Genomic DNA, 15905 nt, shown 5'->3' with positions numbered 1-15905 from the left:
TCTATCTTTGCGGCCACTCCTACACCAAAAACCGATATCTCCTCTTGGCATCTTCGACTTGGGCACCCTTCTTTATCTGTTTTAAAAACAATTGTCTCTCAGTTCTCTTTACCTCTTTCTCCTTCTCCTCATAAACAGTTTTCTTGTTCTGATTGTTTCATCAATAAAAGCCAACAGTTACCATTTTCTACAAACACAATTGTCTCTACACAACCTCTTGAATATTTGTATACTGATGTCTGGTCTTCTCCTGTTCTCTCCACTGAAAATCTCAAATATTATCTCCTCATTGTTGACCATTTCACCAGATATACATGGCTTTATCCTCTCAAACAGAAATCTCAGGTCAAAGAAGTTTTCATTGCCTTCAAGACCCTTGTCGAGAATCGGTTTCAACAGAAGATTCAAACACTTTATTCGGATAATGGTGGGGAGTTTATTGGTCTGCGATCGTTCTTGGTGGAACATGGGATTTCTCATCTTACATCTCCGCCACACACACCTCAACACAATGGCATCTCAGAACGAAAACACCGTCATGTCATTGAGACGGGTCTCGCTATGCTTGGTCATGCGTCGGTTCCCAAGAGTTATTGGCCATATGCCTTTGCCGCTGCCATATACCTCATTAATTGAATGCCAACCGCTGTGTTGAGTGGTGTCTCGCCGTACCGGAAGCTGTTCAACACCACCCCTAATTATCTCAAGCTGCGAGTCTTTGGCTGTGTCTGTTACCCTTGGCTTCGACCTTACCGACAACACAAACTTGAGTCCCGCTCGACTCCTTGTGTTTTTCTTGGGTACTCACTCACAGAGAGTGCGTATTTATGTCTCGATGTCCAAAGTGGTCGAGTTTATGTCTCCCGCCATGTGCAGTTTATGGAGAACAGTTTTATGTTTGCAACCACGCCAATGTCACCGGATCCAGTGGTGTCGACGTCTGGTGTTGTTTCCAATCCGTCCTCTTGGCCGCCGGTGATAAATCTTCCATCGCCAACAGCTCTTTCTTCGCCACCGTGCTCTGCCCTTCACCCTCCGTCGCCGACCAACATCGCACCGCTATCTCCACCAACTACGCCATCGACATCGTCCTCTTCTGTGCCACAGTCCTCACTGTCGGTCTCGCCTGATGTTGATGTTGCTCATGAAACGCAAACTAAACGAGTTCATGATGGTCCGTTAGTTGAGCCCAACTCTCACCGTAACCCATCCACATCTCTCCTTTCTCCTAATCAATTAACAAGCCTATCCACTCCAATTNCAAGTTGAACTGGGCGATCCATCAAATGGACATCAATAATGCATTTCTTCAGGGTACCTTACATGAAGATGTTTATGTCTCTCAGCCTCCAGGATTCGTCGACAAAGACCGTCCCCATCTTGTGTGTAAACTAAATAAGGCCTTATACGGTCTAAAGCAGGCGCCCCGCGCATGGTATCATGAACTCCGACAGTTCCTCCTTCACCTTGGTTTCAAGTCATCACTTGGGGATGCCTCTCTTTTTATCTCCCAACAGCGTAACAACTATCTCTACGTACTCGTGTATGTCGATGATATAATAATTACTGGAGTCCCGTCTTTGGTGCGATCATTTCATGCTTCCATTGCTGCTCGTTTTTCACTCAAAGATCTCGGTCCTTTGAGTTATTTTCTGGGCATCGAGGCCACTCGCACATCCCAGGGACTTCACTTAATGCAGCGGAAGTACATCACTGATCTCTTGGCCAAGACCCACATGCTCGATGCAAAGCCGGTCACCACGCTTATGACTCAGAAACCGCTCACGCTATATACTGGAACACCGCTTGCCACTGCCACTGAATATAGAATGGTGGTTGGTAGTCTTCAGTATTTAGCTTTCACACGGCCAGACATTGCCTTTGCGGTGAATAGATTATCTCAGTTTATGCACAAACCAACATCAGATCATTGGCAAGCGGCTAAGCGAATTTTACGTTATCTGGCGGGCACAAGATCACTTGGTATATTTCTTCGTCGTGATGCTCCTCTCACCATACATGCCTTCTCAGATGCTGATTGGGGTTGCGATAAGGGGACTTATGTTTCAACAAATGCCTATATTATCTACTTTGGTGGTAGTCCAGTCTCCTGGTCTTCCAAGAAACAACGGAGTGTGTCACGGTCCTCTACAGAGGCGGAGTACCGGGCTGTTGCTAATACTGCTTCTGAGCTTCGCTGGATATGTCACCTGTTGACTGAGCTTGGTATCACTCTCCCCATGGTTCCAGTTATATATTGTGACAATATTGGTGCTACATATCTTTGTGCTAATCCAGTTTTTCACTCCAAGATGAAACATGTGGCACTTGACTATCACTTCGTCCGGGAACACATTCAGTCGGGTATGCTTCGTGTTACTCATGTCTCCACTATCGATCAACTTGCGGATGCTCTTACCAAACCGCTGGCTGGCCCTCGTTTTCACGAAATCAACAACAAGATTGGAGTCAAGTTACTGCCTCAATCTTGAGGGGGCGTGTAAAGGAAAGACTTAGAATAGGGTTACATTTGTAATTAGTTCTCATCAAAACCCTACTGTACAAAGGCTATATATGTTGTAAACATTCTCATAATAATATACGGTTTACCTTACATACGCTTCTTAAATGGTATTTAACCATGTGTATGAAAATCTTCTGGTTGTCAAATTGTTGTTTCTCCAAAATTGGCTATTGATTCGAGACTCTTGCCTGTATCAGGTGTCCAGGCAGCTTACTGGGAGATGGATGATGGGAGAATAACACGTAGCACTGCCAATGTTTTAATGCAATCAGTAGATGAGGCACTTGACCTTGTTTCTACCAATTCTTTATGCGACTGGAGGGGCTTAGAGCCGCGTGTTCATTTCCCAAATTATTACAAGTTTCTTCAATCAAGAATTATCCCCCGCAAGTTGGTCACCCATGTAATTGTGGAAAGACTAGAATCTGCTTGTTACATTTCCTCTGCGTTTCTCCGTGCTCACAGGATTGCGCGACAGCAATTGCATGACTTTCTAGGTATGCATCACTCTGTTATGTTATATCTGTATGTTTATTATATTCTTTAAGACTGCATAACTTCAAAGACCATCTATCTGACGTGCCCTTGAAATGAAAACCTTTGGTTTTTCATTTACTTGAAATTGTGCTTTCTTCTTTATGGGTAGCCCATGTAACGTTAACTAAACTCCCAAATTCATATGTCTCTTAGCTATATTATATAATTTACACAGGTAACAGTGACGTTGCTTCTACTGTAATAAGTGAAAGTGAGGTGGAAGGAGTAGAAGCAAAACAGTTCTTGGAAGATGTCCGTGATTCATTTCCTCAGGTTTGAGACCATATGCTTTTTCTGAAATCCATAAAATTTTGTCATGGATTAACTTGTCTTTTAAAAACAAGACAAAGTGGCTGATAATAGCCATAAAATTTGGTCAGGTTTTTGAGTGTTTTGAAAACAAGACAAGTAACACATTATGTGCTGAATCATCTAAATGGATATATCAAGAACCTCGAGAAGGTTGGGCTGTTAGAGGGAAAAGAAGTTTCTCATCTTCATGATGTTGTTCAGGTACTAACTCTAGCTTACTTTCTCCTTAAAATGTTTTTGCCACATGCTAGCTAACTCAGGTTTCAGGAAGAGTCAGGAACTCGTCGATGTTCTTTTTTGATAACACTTTTACATGTGTTGTAGTTTTAGGATTGGAGTTCATGAACTCGTTGGTATACTTTTTACTTGCATGTAGATAAATTATTTTAAGGGGAAACTGTATGATAATAACATCCAATGAAAATATACAATTGGTATAAGTTAATTTCCTATGAATATTTTAATGTCTGAAACAAAATAGCAAAGATTTGTGAATATATATTACTTTCATTTGTATACATATCGCTTCTGTAGGCGCCCATAATCAACCCTAAACATATGTTCTTCTGTAATATATGTTTAGGGTTGATTATGGGCGCCTACAGCAGCGATAAAAACAAGAAAAAAAAAAAAAAGTAAAATTTCTCGCTCCTACAGAATTATATATATTTGCCCACAAGTATTTGAGAAGTTGTATTTGTGATCGAAACAATCACGGCCGCGTCTCTCTCTCTCTAGGGTTTAATCCAAAGTCTTTGAATGATGAAGCCACCTACGGAGGAGGCAGCTACGGCCCCAATATATGTGTATTGGGACATAAAGAGGTGTCCGGTTCCCGATGGATATGATCCCCGTCGGGTGGGTCCGTGTATTAAACGGTATTTGAGGAATTTAGGCTACTCTGGTCCTATCACGATCACCGCCGTTGGCGAACTATCAAAGGTCCGCCGTGACATCCTAGAAGTGGTCACCACCACTGGAATCTCTCTTCTTAACCGCGCCCATGGTTAGTATCCCCTCGATCATCCTTAAAATTATTCATTCCTTCCTTGCTAGAGTACCTAAGTAGTAACTGCTAGAGTAGTAATAGGAGAGATACCTAAGTAGTAATTGCTAGAGTAGTAATAGGATGGTTAATTAGAGAGAGAGAGAGAGAGAGAGAGAGAGAGAGAGAGAGAGAGAGTCCTAATTAAGTGGTTTCTGAAATAATAGGTCCCAGAGGCATGGTTGATCTTTTCCTCGGCTGTTTTCGGGAGGGTCCAACTCCCTCTAACGTGATGGTCATATCAAGTCCACCAGCCTACGTTCCTCCCAACTTCTCTTCTCTTTGTTGCGGGAAGAATGGTTACTACGGTATTTTCCCGTTTCCATTTGAGTCTACTCCCGAAGCTGCTGAGACTCTCTGGAAACATCTGAATCTGTTAAGGGTACTTGAGGAGGAGGATAACTGCAATGACACAAGGGTTGAATCTGTCCGCTGGGTTTGCGCTGCTTGCGATGATCTGCTTGGCCAAGGCTTTGAAAATTTCATCACGCACCTCTCTTCTCCGGAACATGAACATGAGGTATGTTAAAAGCATCCTAGCCGAAGTCTCCAACCTACTTCCTTTTTATGTCTTTGTTTTCCTGAATTTGATCCCATGTTATCTTTTTCCGCTTGGCTGTGTATTTTGGTTTTCAAACAGCTTGGAAATTGGGTTAACCCCGTGGTCCCTCCTTTTTTGAAGCCATAGTTGAGCGGCCTCACCTTGATTCTGTTTGAGGCTCCCCTTGGTTCTTTTCCAGCAAATGCTACTACCATGGTGAGAATGAAGAAGCAACCAAAGGGCCTGTTTTTCTAATAATCTGAAAACTTTTGAGATTTCTAATCTTTTATAAAAACTAAAAAAAATTGTAGGCTTGGTAGGGAGAAAGCACAAGAAGCAGAGGGACGTGAAGAAGAAGAGTGAGTACATGGCCCTTGGTGTTGTTCTTCTCTAAGGCTGTTAAAATGCTTTGTTCTACTCAAATGTTGGGTTAACTAACTTATATAACTTATGATTATTTTTCAAGTCTCGTTTATTTTAAGTTATGTAGATCAGACATAGCAATACCAATATGTTTCAAATGATCAAATAATTTGACAGCGATAGTAACAGTAAAGTGTGATTGTTCGATAGTAAATAATTGCCCGGCACAGGTGTAAGTAAGTACTAGTAATCGCATACACATATTTTCTCCTATCTTTTAAATTACTACAATGATATCGTACAAGTAAAATCTTTTCGATCTATAAATTCGATAACGTTTCGAGTCATTCATGTTCTAGTCGTATCTTTCCCAAAATTTTGGCGCCTCTTTTCCCCAATCATAGTCTATGTGCTAGAATTGACATGCGTATACGCTTCTTAAATGGTACAATTCTTTTTTAGCCCCGGCCCTTTTTTTTTACTCTGTCGTACGGGTCAGATACCTGAATTACTCTTCTTTTTTTTTTAATTACCAAATGCGTCCTGAATAGTGGTTCAAAAATCGATGTACAATTCTTTTTTGTTCACAAATGCATTGGTTCAAGTTCACAATCCATATATGCTGGCAAAAAAAAAAAAAAAATATAACGCATATATTTAAATATTAACACTTAAAAAAAGCAAAAATTATCTCGTTTTTTCTTCATTCATGGAATCATGGGTTACCCAAAGATTGTATAGTTACTTAATCAGTCATAGAGTGTATAGAGTAAAATACTAAAATATGAAGGAAGAAAAAGTATCCATTGAAAATATAAATATTTACAGTGTATTGTTTAAATTCAAAAAAATGAATAAAATTCATAAACGAAACATTTTACCTGTAATAATAATTTAGGATTTTCCTAAAAAACACTGAATCCGCCGCAAAACATTTTAAGTGTCGTTCAAGTCGTATTCCAAGTGTAGGCGATACCGGAAGATCCTCGTCCCATAAGATGTTTAGGCGACTACGAGAATTCTGGGCTCCTTGATGGCTTTGTTACAAGCCGTATCAAACCTATGATCAAAGATCTACTTCGTAAGCATCCAAACCATTGTTCGAGATTTGTTCGAAATATTCATCCATCACTTCTTGTTGTTCATAACAATTGAACTTGACTGGATTAAATTTTATTTTTATATCTAAATTAAACCCATCGATTTTGTTTTAATATATTTTGGTTATTTATAATTCTATCTTGATTTGTTATCAAAATTGACTCTTTCTTAATTGAATTGAGTGTCAAGCTTTTAGAATCAGGATTATTTTGGTTTAGTTTTGTTTCATTGAAATAGTTTCTTTTGACAGTAGCATTTGTTATGTTTTATTGTATTTTGATTTGCAATTTAGATTTTTATAAAAACTTCTAGAATCATTGTCTATGTTTTACATTTTGAATTGGTTCATGTAAACGTAAAACCAGTCTTTTGGAGGAATAGACTTTCAAAATCATTCTCACTTATTTGAGCCAAATTTTGAAAGAAATATTTTTTTCTTTCTCCACGAGATGTGACGACTAGGTGCAAGAAAAGATGATGAGTATGATCCACAACATTAGACGATTATGAAGTTTTAAAAGACATGACTTAGAACCATTTCAAACAACATATCATATTATATTTATTGTTTAATTAAAGTGATTCAAAAATCATTTAGGATTTTCATCTATCAGATGTTAGCCTTTTATAAGTGTATGAAAAGGGGCTTAACCTTAATTAGATTTTCCTCTTATCGCTATCATTTTCAAAATTTCGGTGATTTGCAATTGGCGCCTCTTTCCCCCAACCACAGTCTATGTGCTATAATTGAGTTAGGTTTAATTAGGCAGTTAGGTTCGTGTACTGGTTGCATTTGTGACTAATCCCTTATGGTTAACAACCGATAACATAACTGGAAACTAACCTTAATTAAAATGGAAAGTTATCAAAAAGCCCATTATCAACCTATATATATTACAGAACTCAAGTAAAAAAATTCTCGCTCCTTCTCTCACGTTTCTTAGAAAATTCATCGACTACCTACAGAATTATATATTTTTGCCCACAAGTATTGAGAAGTTGTATTTGTGATTGAAACAATCACGGCCGTCTCTCTCTAGGGTTTAGCTAAAGTCTTTGAATGATGAAGCCGCCTACGGAGGAGGCAGCTGCGGCCCCAATATATGTCTATTGGGACATAAAGAGGTGTCCGGTTCCCGATGGCTATGATCCCCGTCGGGTGGGTCCGTGTATCAAACGGTATTTCGTTGATTTGCAATTGGCGCCTATTTTCCCCAACTATAGTCTATGTGCTAGAACTGGGTTAGGTTTGTTTAATTATGTAGTTAGGTTCGTGTACTAATCCCTTTTGGTGGAGGGTTAACAACCGACAAACAACTTAAAACTAACCTTAATTAAAATGGAAGTTATCAAAGATCCAAAAGAAAGAAAAGGAAGATCCGGTACTCCTAGAAAGAATCTTCAACCCCATTATATTTTAGAGTAAAAAATAGATGATGGAATTGCTTTATATTTATAGCAACTTTATTTTCAATTCTAGTTTTTTACATTAACTCTATTTTAAACTCAAAAATAGAGTAATATATTGATGGAAAACTATACTCTATTTTATTAGAGTGAAAAATAGAGATTTCGATTGGAGATGGTGGTTAAGTGTCCTCTATGAGTAAACAATCCCTTCAAGGAGAGAAACACACAAAAATTAGGAAACAAAATAGCAAATGTGATATATTACTTTCATTTGTATACTGTATATATATCTTCTGTAGGCCCATAATCAAAGCGAAGTCTATTATCAACCCTAAACATATATTCCCTCCGTTTCATAATATAGGATGTTTAGAGAAGTATTTTTGTTTCATAATATAAGATGTTTCCAACTATCTATGCAACTTTTAGATTAAATTTATATTTTATATTATGCAGACTTGTTTATGATTGGTTAAACTTTTTAAAAGTAACTATTTCTTAATATGCGTGTTTTCACTAAAACATCCTATATTTTGAAACGGAGGGAGTATTAAAGAAGTAAAATCCTCGAGCCGACAAGCAAAAAAAAAAAAACGTAAAATTTCTCGCTCCTTGTCTCTCACGTTACTTACAAAATTCATCGACTACCTACAGAATTATATATTTGCCCACAAAGTATCTGAGAACTTGTATTTGTAAGCGAAACAATCACGGCCGTGTCTCTCTCTAGGGTTCAATTAAAAAGTCTTTGAATGATGAAGCCACCTACGGAGGAGGCAGCTGCTGCCCCGATAACGGTCTACTGGGACATAAAGGGGTGTCCGGTTCCTGATGGCTATGATCCCCGTCGGGTGGATCCGTGTATCAAACGGTATTTGAGGAATTTAGGCTACTCTGGTCCTATCACCATCACCGCCGTTGGCGTACTATCAGAGGTCCCTAAAGACATCCTAGAAGCGGTCTCTACCACTGGAATCTCTCTTCTTACCTGCGCCTACGGTTAGTTTCTTCTCATCCTTTAAAATTATTCACTCCTTCCATGCTAGAGTAAGTAGTAATCGGATGCTTAATTAGAGAGAGAGAGAGAGAGTCCTAATTAAGTGGTTTCTGAAATAATAGATCCCACAGACATGATTGATCTTTCCCTCGACTATTTTCAATTGGATCCAACTCCATCTAATATGATGGTCATATCAAGTCTACCAGACTATGTTCCTCCAAACTTCGTCAATGAAAACGGACGTGGTGGATATTACGATATTTTCCCGTTTCCGTTTGACTCTACTCCAGAAGCCGCTGAGTATCTCTGGAAATACTCTCTCCTGGGTCTGGCTGGTGTGTGTTTTGTCCTCCTCTCTCTCACATTCACATTCTTGTTGAATTCTTGCTGAACTAGTAGTTTTTTATTCCACAGATCCAAGTGTACTTGTTGAGGAGGATAACTGCAATGACACAAGTGGTGAATCTGTCCGCTGGGTTTGCCCTGCTTGCCATGATCTGCTTGGCCAAGGCTTTGAAAATTTCATCACTCACCTCTCTTCTCCGGAACATGAACATGAGGTATATATTAAAAAGCCATCCTTGCCCAAGTCCCCAACCTACTTCTTTTTATCTCTTTGTTTTCCTAACCATGTTGTCTTTTTCCACTTGGATGTGAATTTTGATTTTGGTTAACAGCTTGGAAAATGGGTTAACCCCCGTGGTCCGTCCCTTTTTGAAGCCATAGTCGAGCCTCCCCTTGATTCTTTACCAGATAATGCCTACTACCATGGTTCCAGATAATGCGAGACACATTCATGAATAAAACTTCTAGGTTTTCTTGTCAGAAGCAACTCGAGGAGTAGTAGACGTCAGGATTGGTCAGGAACTCGTTAATGTTCTCTCTTCGCACTTAGATAGTACCAGGACCCCGTGTGCCCCGGCCCTTGATCAGATACCCGAATTACTCTTCTTTTTCGATTACCAAATACGTCCTGAATAGTGTTTCAAAAATCAATGTACTTCTCTTTTTTGTTCACAAATCCACACTCTTTGGTTCAAGTTCACAATTCATATACGCTGCCATAAAAAAATAATTTATAACGCATATATTTAAATTTTAACGCTTATAAAAAAGCACAAAGTATCTCATTTTTTCTTCATTCAGGGAATCATGGGTTAGCCAAAGATTGTATAGTTCTTAATCAATCATACACTGTATAGAGTAAAATACTTAATTACATATGAAGGGGAGAAAAGTATCCATAGAAAATAAAAATATTTACAGGGTATTGTTTAAATTCAAAAAAGAATAAAATTCATAAACCAAAAAAAACAAAACCGGTCGCTCAGTAAGCCAAAAACGCGTTAACTTAGAACCAACGAAAGAAAAGTCTACGACTACTTCAAACTCTGAACAGTTACCAGTTTTAACTAAACCTATAGTATTCACTTATATATATAGATCCTAAGTATAAATGAATTTTCAAATTATAAATGAATTTGCAATAAGAAGAAAAAAAAAAGAGAGAACGAGCCAACGCGTCTTGAGGATCTTCACGCGGTCTTTTGTCTCTCCAACTCTTCCTTCACTAATCACTATATAGACTCACGTCGGCAGTTCCAGCTTGCAAGACACATCATCATCTCTACATACTAAACCAAAAACCAAACCAAAAATAAACCGGTAATAGAGAGAGAGAGAGAGAGCGAGATGGGTGAAGGAGAAGCTTGTCTAGTCCCAAAGAGAGGACAAGTTTTCAGAAGAGTTATGAGAGTTGTCTTTTTTTCTTGTCTTTGTTTCTCTTCTCGTACAAACACACCATCATGTCTCCGATCATCTTCCTCATCTTCTTATGTCGCACATTCTCTTAAAACCATCATCAAGCCTTAAAGGGACATCTAGGACTAAACCAACTCCAGTTAGAATGAAATTAGAACCCAATTCTCTTGTTTTTCTTTAAATAAGTCAAAGACTGACCATAAGGGCATATGATGATTTCAGAGTCACCCCAGACCCAGAGGGCATTTTAATATTGTTGCAATATATAGTTCATGTATAAGCCACTTTATTATTGTGACTTGCTCTAACTTTCTCATCTATTATGTAGACTTGTTAAGCAACAAAGATTACACATTTTCAGGAAAAGGGCAAAAGCAATATCTTGATTCTCAGAGCTTATGTTTGTTGTAATAAGAATGAACAATATCGCTGTCCGGAAGTTTTCTTGTTTCAAAGTTCAAACGCAGTTTATGAAAAGCGCCATCTTTGTTAAAAATGGAATTCGACTTTCCGGTTTGAGATATTAACTTCATCTCGGGCTTATAATGAAGGCTCAACTATGATAAATTTTATTTCCTAATATGTAGATGTTGTAACAGCTAAAAAAACACAACTTATTTACTGGAGTTTTTTTTTTTTTTGACAAAAACTTCGTTGTCAAACTAATGAATAAATGAGTAAGCAATCTTTGTTACTAGCTTCATTTTGACAAATGCTATAATACACAGAATCAGAAAATGTGACTTTAAGACGTACATATACATTGATTGATCGGTAAAGACTCACAAAGGCCCACAGAAGTCGCAGAGATGTGAAGCGTTTTTGCATACCAAAACCACTCTACTTATATTAGAAGAAAACCTATGTTTAAAAGCCTAGAAAGGTTCTCAACGTTTCAATTAACATCTTAACAATGGTAATTGCGTACCTTTGACAATGATCATCCTCTGGAAAAACTATAAGCAAAGCAGCATCCTCGTATCTTACCTACAGAGAAGAGATACCAAACTGCACTAAAAAAGCTTTACCACAAAGTAAGAACACACAACGACAAAGTAAAGCAAGAAGTATCACATAAGTTCTTTTCTTTTTTTCTTAAAGATTACAGAGCCAAAACGTTGCCTCAGAACTAGCTGCAAACCAAAACAAGCGTAAGTCAGTAATGATCTTTCTTCTTCGTCTGGAACCCATAGACATTAGAGATATGATGAGCCAAGAGAGAAGATGTGTAAACTAAGAACAGTACATATAGTTTTGGCCACCAAATTTAAACATCTAAAGAAGAATTAAGAGATTAAAAGCATTTCCCTGCGTCGACCAGCTGTCTCTATCGCTTTCTCCCACCACGTTCCCTCATAGACAATGTCAGGATTTCTCCTGCTCCCACATTGTAATGTGCAAGCGACATGTTATCCTTCAAGAACCCAGCTTTTCCACTTAACTTCTGTTTATTTGCGGGAGTTTGTATCTCCCCTGCTATTTTCTCCTTCAGGCTTCCCACGTTTTCTGATAATGACTGCACTGTGATCTCAATGACTTTGGACCCATCATCGTTTGGCACAGAAACCCTGATTGTAGCCAGACCCTGAAAATGTATAAAACAGGTAAGATACAACTCATGGGGGGAAAAAGGATAAGAAAATTACTCAAAGATTCTGAAAAAAACACATTACCGGATGCTGAGCAAGAAACTGGTCTTCTGGCACAAGGGCTGACTCATCGAACTTTTGTCTCTTTGGCTCAGGCTCCTCAGGAAGAGGTGGTGGTGCCTCTGCGGGTGGTGGGGGAGGAGGCATCCCAGACATAGGTGGTGGTTGCATCATCCCCATTGGATGCGGTGGAAGCTGACCATAAGGTCTAGGAACTTGCATATGCGGAAACTGAGATCCCGGTGGAGGGGGCACAGGCATACCAGAATGCATTTGTGGTGGTCGGTTCATCATCATCGAAGGGTGCCCAGATGGCCCGGGCATTGAGAGCTGGTGTTGCTGATGCATTGGCTGCATCATTGGAACACCAAGTGGCCTCGGTGGACCAGGGTACTGACCAGTAGGAGGAGGACGAGGGAGGTTCAAGGCGAGATTAGGAGGTGGTGGCAATGGCCGGACTGTTGGGAAACCTGGTCGAGGAGGAGGAAGAGCAGCTGGACCAGGGAAGCTATTGGGATCTCCATAAACACCATCACCTTGCTCCTCTCCATTAGCGTTCTGAGTCAAGGCTTGGTTAGCTGTGCGACCGATACTTCCTGTGTGACCATCCCATATTACTTGCTTCGGCTGCTCATCTTTCTTCTTCTCAATCTCTGCTTTGACAGCATTTGAGACTTCTTCTTCAGTTGTTCCAAAGATATCAGGACGCAGGCGGGCCAACCCGACAATGTTTTTAGCAATCTCATCATCTTGTGCAAGTGTAGTCTCACGAATCTTAGCAAACATCCGATCCTTCTGCTCTTTGAACTTAGGATCAATAAGAGAAATGCGCATGTGCTCAGACATCTCGTTAATGGGGATCAGCTCGCCAGTAATTGGTGATATAACAACTTTAGTTGGATCTCTCTCTGTCGGGATCCTGTCTTCTGGCCTCTTCCAGTTCTTAACAATTCTCATAGGTGCTTCTTCATCGTGTAGATTTTCAATCTTAACAATCTCTTCTAGGTTTGCTGCTCTCATTCCTTCTGCAACAAGCTTAACTTCTTCTTCGTCCATTTCCATTTCAACCTCCTTTCCAGGCTCAACGATTTCATCTTCTTCCATCGCTGATACTTTGCTCCTCCTTATAACCTCGTTAAGTGTCATAGGCGGTGGCAACTCTTCATCTTCCTCATCCGCAAAATCTATAGACTCAACAACGACAAAATCATGCCAATCAATCATAGCCATCTGCACTCGCTCCAGCTCTTTCTCATCCTCTTCTTTCTTCCTCTGCTGCTCCTGGGAACGATCCCATTCAAGACGATGCAAACAACGCTCAAGAACGGTAGTCAAATCAGCAGCACTCTTTCTCAGCTTTTCTTTCAAATCTTTAGGAGGCATCAACACTTCAGAATACGCATCAACCAGAGAAGTGAAAAAAGTGAACATGCTATGCGTTGGCTTCATAAACTGAAACTGAAGATTATTGCCCTCTCTATTCGTCAATCCCGTTAAAAACGTCTTCCCGTTCCGTGCCACGAACTGAGCAGTGAGCTTAATAATATCAAGCTCCTCACCTGTGATCCCTTCAGGAAGTCTAACTGTATACTTCTCAGGCTCTGGAGGTTCAAGAGGCTTAGGAGGAATCCTAAATTGAGCCTGAAGGTCGAGTTGTGCATCACCTGCTTCAGACTCATCAGCAGCAGTAGCAGCTGCAGCAGCATCAAGCTGAGAATGATCTGTACCATCTGAATCATCAGTACCCTGAGCTCCGTCTTTATTCTGAGCACGGTATTCAGTGAGCTTANCTAGGTTTGCTGCTCTCATTCCTTCTGCAACAAGCTTAACTTCTTCTTCATCCATTTCCATTTCCATTTCAACCTCCTTTCCAGGCTCAACAATATCATCTTCTTCCATTGCTGATACTTTGCTCCTCCTAATAACCTCGTTAAGTGTCATAGGCGGTGGCAACTCTTCATCTTCCTCATCCGCAAAATCTATAGACTCAACAACCACAAAATCATGCCAATCAATCATAGCCATCTGCACCCGCTCCAGCTCTTTCTCATCCTCTTCTTTCTTCCTCTGTTGCTCCTGGGAACGATCCCATTCAAGACGATGCAAACAACGCTCAAGAACGGTAGTCAAATCAGCAGCACTCTTTCTCAGCTTTTCTTTCAAATCTTTGGGAGGCATTAATACTTCAGAATACGCATCAACCAGAGAAGTAAAAAAAGTGAACATGCTATGTGTTGGCTTCATAAACTGAAACTGAAGATTGTTTCCCTCTCTATTCGTCAATCCCGTTAAAAACGACTTCCCGTTCCGTGCCACGAACTGGGCAGTGAGCTTAATAATATCAAGCTCCTCACCTGTGATCCCTTCAGGGAGTCTAACTGTATACTTCTCAGGCTCTGGAGGTTCAAGAGGCTTAGGAGGAATCCTAAATTGAGCCTGAAGGTCGAGTTGTGCATCACCTGCTTCAGACTCATCAGCAGCAGTAGCAGCTGCAGCAGCATCAAGCTGAGAATGATCTGTACCATCTGAATCATCAGTACCCTGAGCTCCGTCTTTATTCTGAGCACGGTATTCAGTGAGCTTATGCTGGTAATACGCATGATAAGGATCTGCGCTCTTCAAAAAGTTGAACTTGGCATTACCTTCATTACTAGCTATAATCCTCTTTTCAAACTCCAACCCGTTTTTGGAAACAAACTGAGCCGTTTTCTCAACAATAGTTCTGATATCAGGAGGTGGATGAATGATTCCAATAGTCCTAGTGTGAGTCGCAACAGCCGCCGGAGCTTGATTTGAGTTGTTTTGCTCTGCTTGCAATAACTCCCTCTCTTCGACTTCTTGATCTGTTAATTGCGAAGGAGGAAGTGTACCTAAATTCCCATCTGCAGGAGGAGCCTCCAGTGGCAGTATCTCCATCGAACTGAACATTTTCTGCAACCAAAATTTTTTCAAAGTTCAGGATAACTGTTTCGACCTAACTATCAAATCTACTTAAGTAGGTTGATAAAAGAGTAACTAAAAATCGCAAAAAGAAACAATTGAGTATTTCATTTCAGATGCGAGAGAAAGAGATCGATAGGGACAAAAGTAATCGGCGACGCGAAGAAGTGCAGCTTAGGGTTTAGGAGAAAGATAAGAAATACCGTACCTCAGCTGGTAAGGAACAACCTCGCCGCGAGAACTGCCGTGACGTCGGGAAGAAGCGGAGCACGAACCAGCTCGAGATGTGAATGTGAAGGTTTACAAGACGATTTGATGAAAGATCGATAGAACCAAACAGTAGAAGGGGAATCAAACCGAGCCCTAGGATTTATGAACGAAGCTCTGTATTCAATTGTGGCTTACGGGCCTTTAATGGGCTTGAAATAATTTGCTCGATGATTGTTCAGAGTTTAGACAGACGGGCATATAAAATGGTACAAGTTTGGAAGCTTTGAATCCGATTTTGTGTAACCGTTTTGCTTTTCTATTGTTTTTTTTGGCTGTCTCTGGTCTCTACATAGTTGCATGATCATGTTTTCTGACTCTAGAGTTGGAGTGCTTTCGATAAATATCAGAACAGCATTGTTAGTTGATTCAAACGCAAACTCATTTGCTTTTCTGAGATTGTTCCACTTTGGAAGAAAGTCCCAGAAATAAGTCTAAGAATTTAGATGATTTGT

At 39.9% G+C, this 15905-nt stretch overlaps 3 protein-coding genes and 1 long non-coding RNA gene across 5 annotated transcripts; 3 read left to right on the top strand and 1 right to left on the bottom strand.

The window, feature by feature from the left end:
* On the top strand, positions 1287-2492 carry LOC109128647 (uncharacterized mitochondrial protein AtMg00810-like). Its single transcript, XM_019235451.1, has one exon. The coding sequence runs from the start codon at positions 1287-1289 to the stop codon at positions 2490-2492; it is 1206 nt and encodes a 401-aa protein (XP_019090996.1).
* LOC104740138 lies at positions 8541-9559 on the top strand. Its single transcript, XM_019235450.1, has 4 exons — positions 8541-8832; positions 8953-9168; positions 9248-9422; positions 9511-9559. Exons 1-4 carry the CDS (start codon positions 8586-8588, stop codon positions 9557-9559), a joined length of 687 nt encoding a protein of 228 aa, XP_019090995.1. The 5' UTR covers positions 8541-8585.
* LOC104740140 (probable splicing factor 3A subunit 1) lies at positions 11648-15546 on the bottom strand. 2 transcript variants are annotated; one of them, XM_010460670.2, is made up of 4 exons: positions 15392-15546; positions 14766-15174; positions 12268-13970; positions 11648-12179 (listed from the first exon to the last, which is right to left on the bottom strand). In XM_010460670.2, the coding sequence occupies exons 2-4, from the start codon at positions 15169-15171 to the stop codon at positions 11922-11924; spliced, it is 2367 nt and encodes a 788-aa protein (XP_010458972.1). In that variant the 5' UTR covers positions 15172-15174; positions 15392-15546; the 3' UTR covers positions 11648-11921. The 2 variants fall into 2 exon arrangements, with proteins under 2 accessions (XP_010458972.1, XP_010458973.1); XM_010460671.1 differs by lacking the exon at positions 15392-15546 and having other exon boundaries at positions 12268-14000; positions 14784-15170.
* LOC104740139 lies at positions 13044-14215 on the top strand. The gene is made up of 2 exons (XR_760157.1): positions 13044-13248; positions 14038-14215. It is a non-coding gene; the product is annotated as an uncharacterized LOC104740139 (long non-coding RNA).

The sequence above is a fragment of the Camelina sativa genome, chromosome 14 (assembly GCF_000633955.1).
Source record: "Camelina sativa cultivar DH55 chromosome 14, Cs, whole genome shotgun sequence".
Taxonomy (NCBI): Eukaryota; Viridiplantae; Streptophyta; class Magnoliopsida; order Brassicales; family Brassicaceae; genus Camelina; species Camelina sativa.
Note: the sequence above shows the minus strand (reverse complement) of the source record. Positions and strands in the feature narration are given on the sequence as shown.

Coding starts and splice junctions, on each gene's coding strand:
- LOC109128647 (XM_019235451.1), top strand. CDS start 1,287: ATGGACATCAATAATGCATTTCTTCAGGGTACCTTACATGAAGATGTT.
- LOC104740138 (XM_019235450.1), top strand. CDS start 8,586: ATGATGAAGCCACCTACGGAGGAGGCAGCTGCTGCCCCGATAACGGTC. Junction 8,833..8,952: donor TCTTCTTACCTGCGCCTACG/GTTAGTTTCTTC, acceptor CTGAAATAATAG/ATCCCACAGACATGATTGAT. Junction 9,169..9,247: donor CTCTCTCCTGGGTCTGGCTG/GTGTGTGTTTTG, acceptor TTTATTCCACAG/ATCCAAGTGTACTTGTTGAG.
- LOC104740140 (XM_010460670.2), bottom strand. CDS start 15,171: ATGTTCAGTTCGATGGAGATACTGCCACTGGAGGCTCCTCCTGCAGAT. Junction 13,971..14,765: donor GGGTACTGATGATTCAGATG/GTACAGATCATT, acceptor ATGATTCAGATG/GTACAGATCATTCTCAGCTT. Junction 12,180..12,267: donor AGTTTCTTGCTCAGCATCCG/GTAATGTGTTTT, acceptor ATACATTTTCAG/GGTCTGGCTACAATCAGGGT.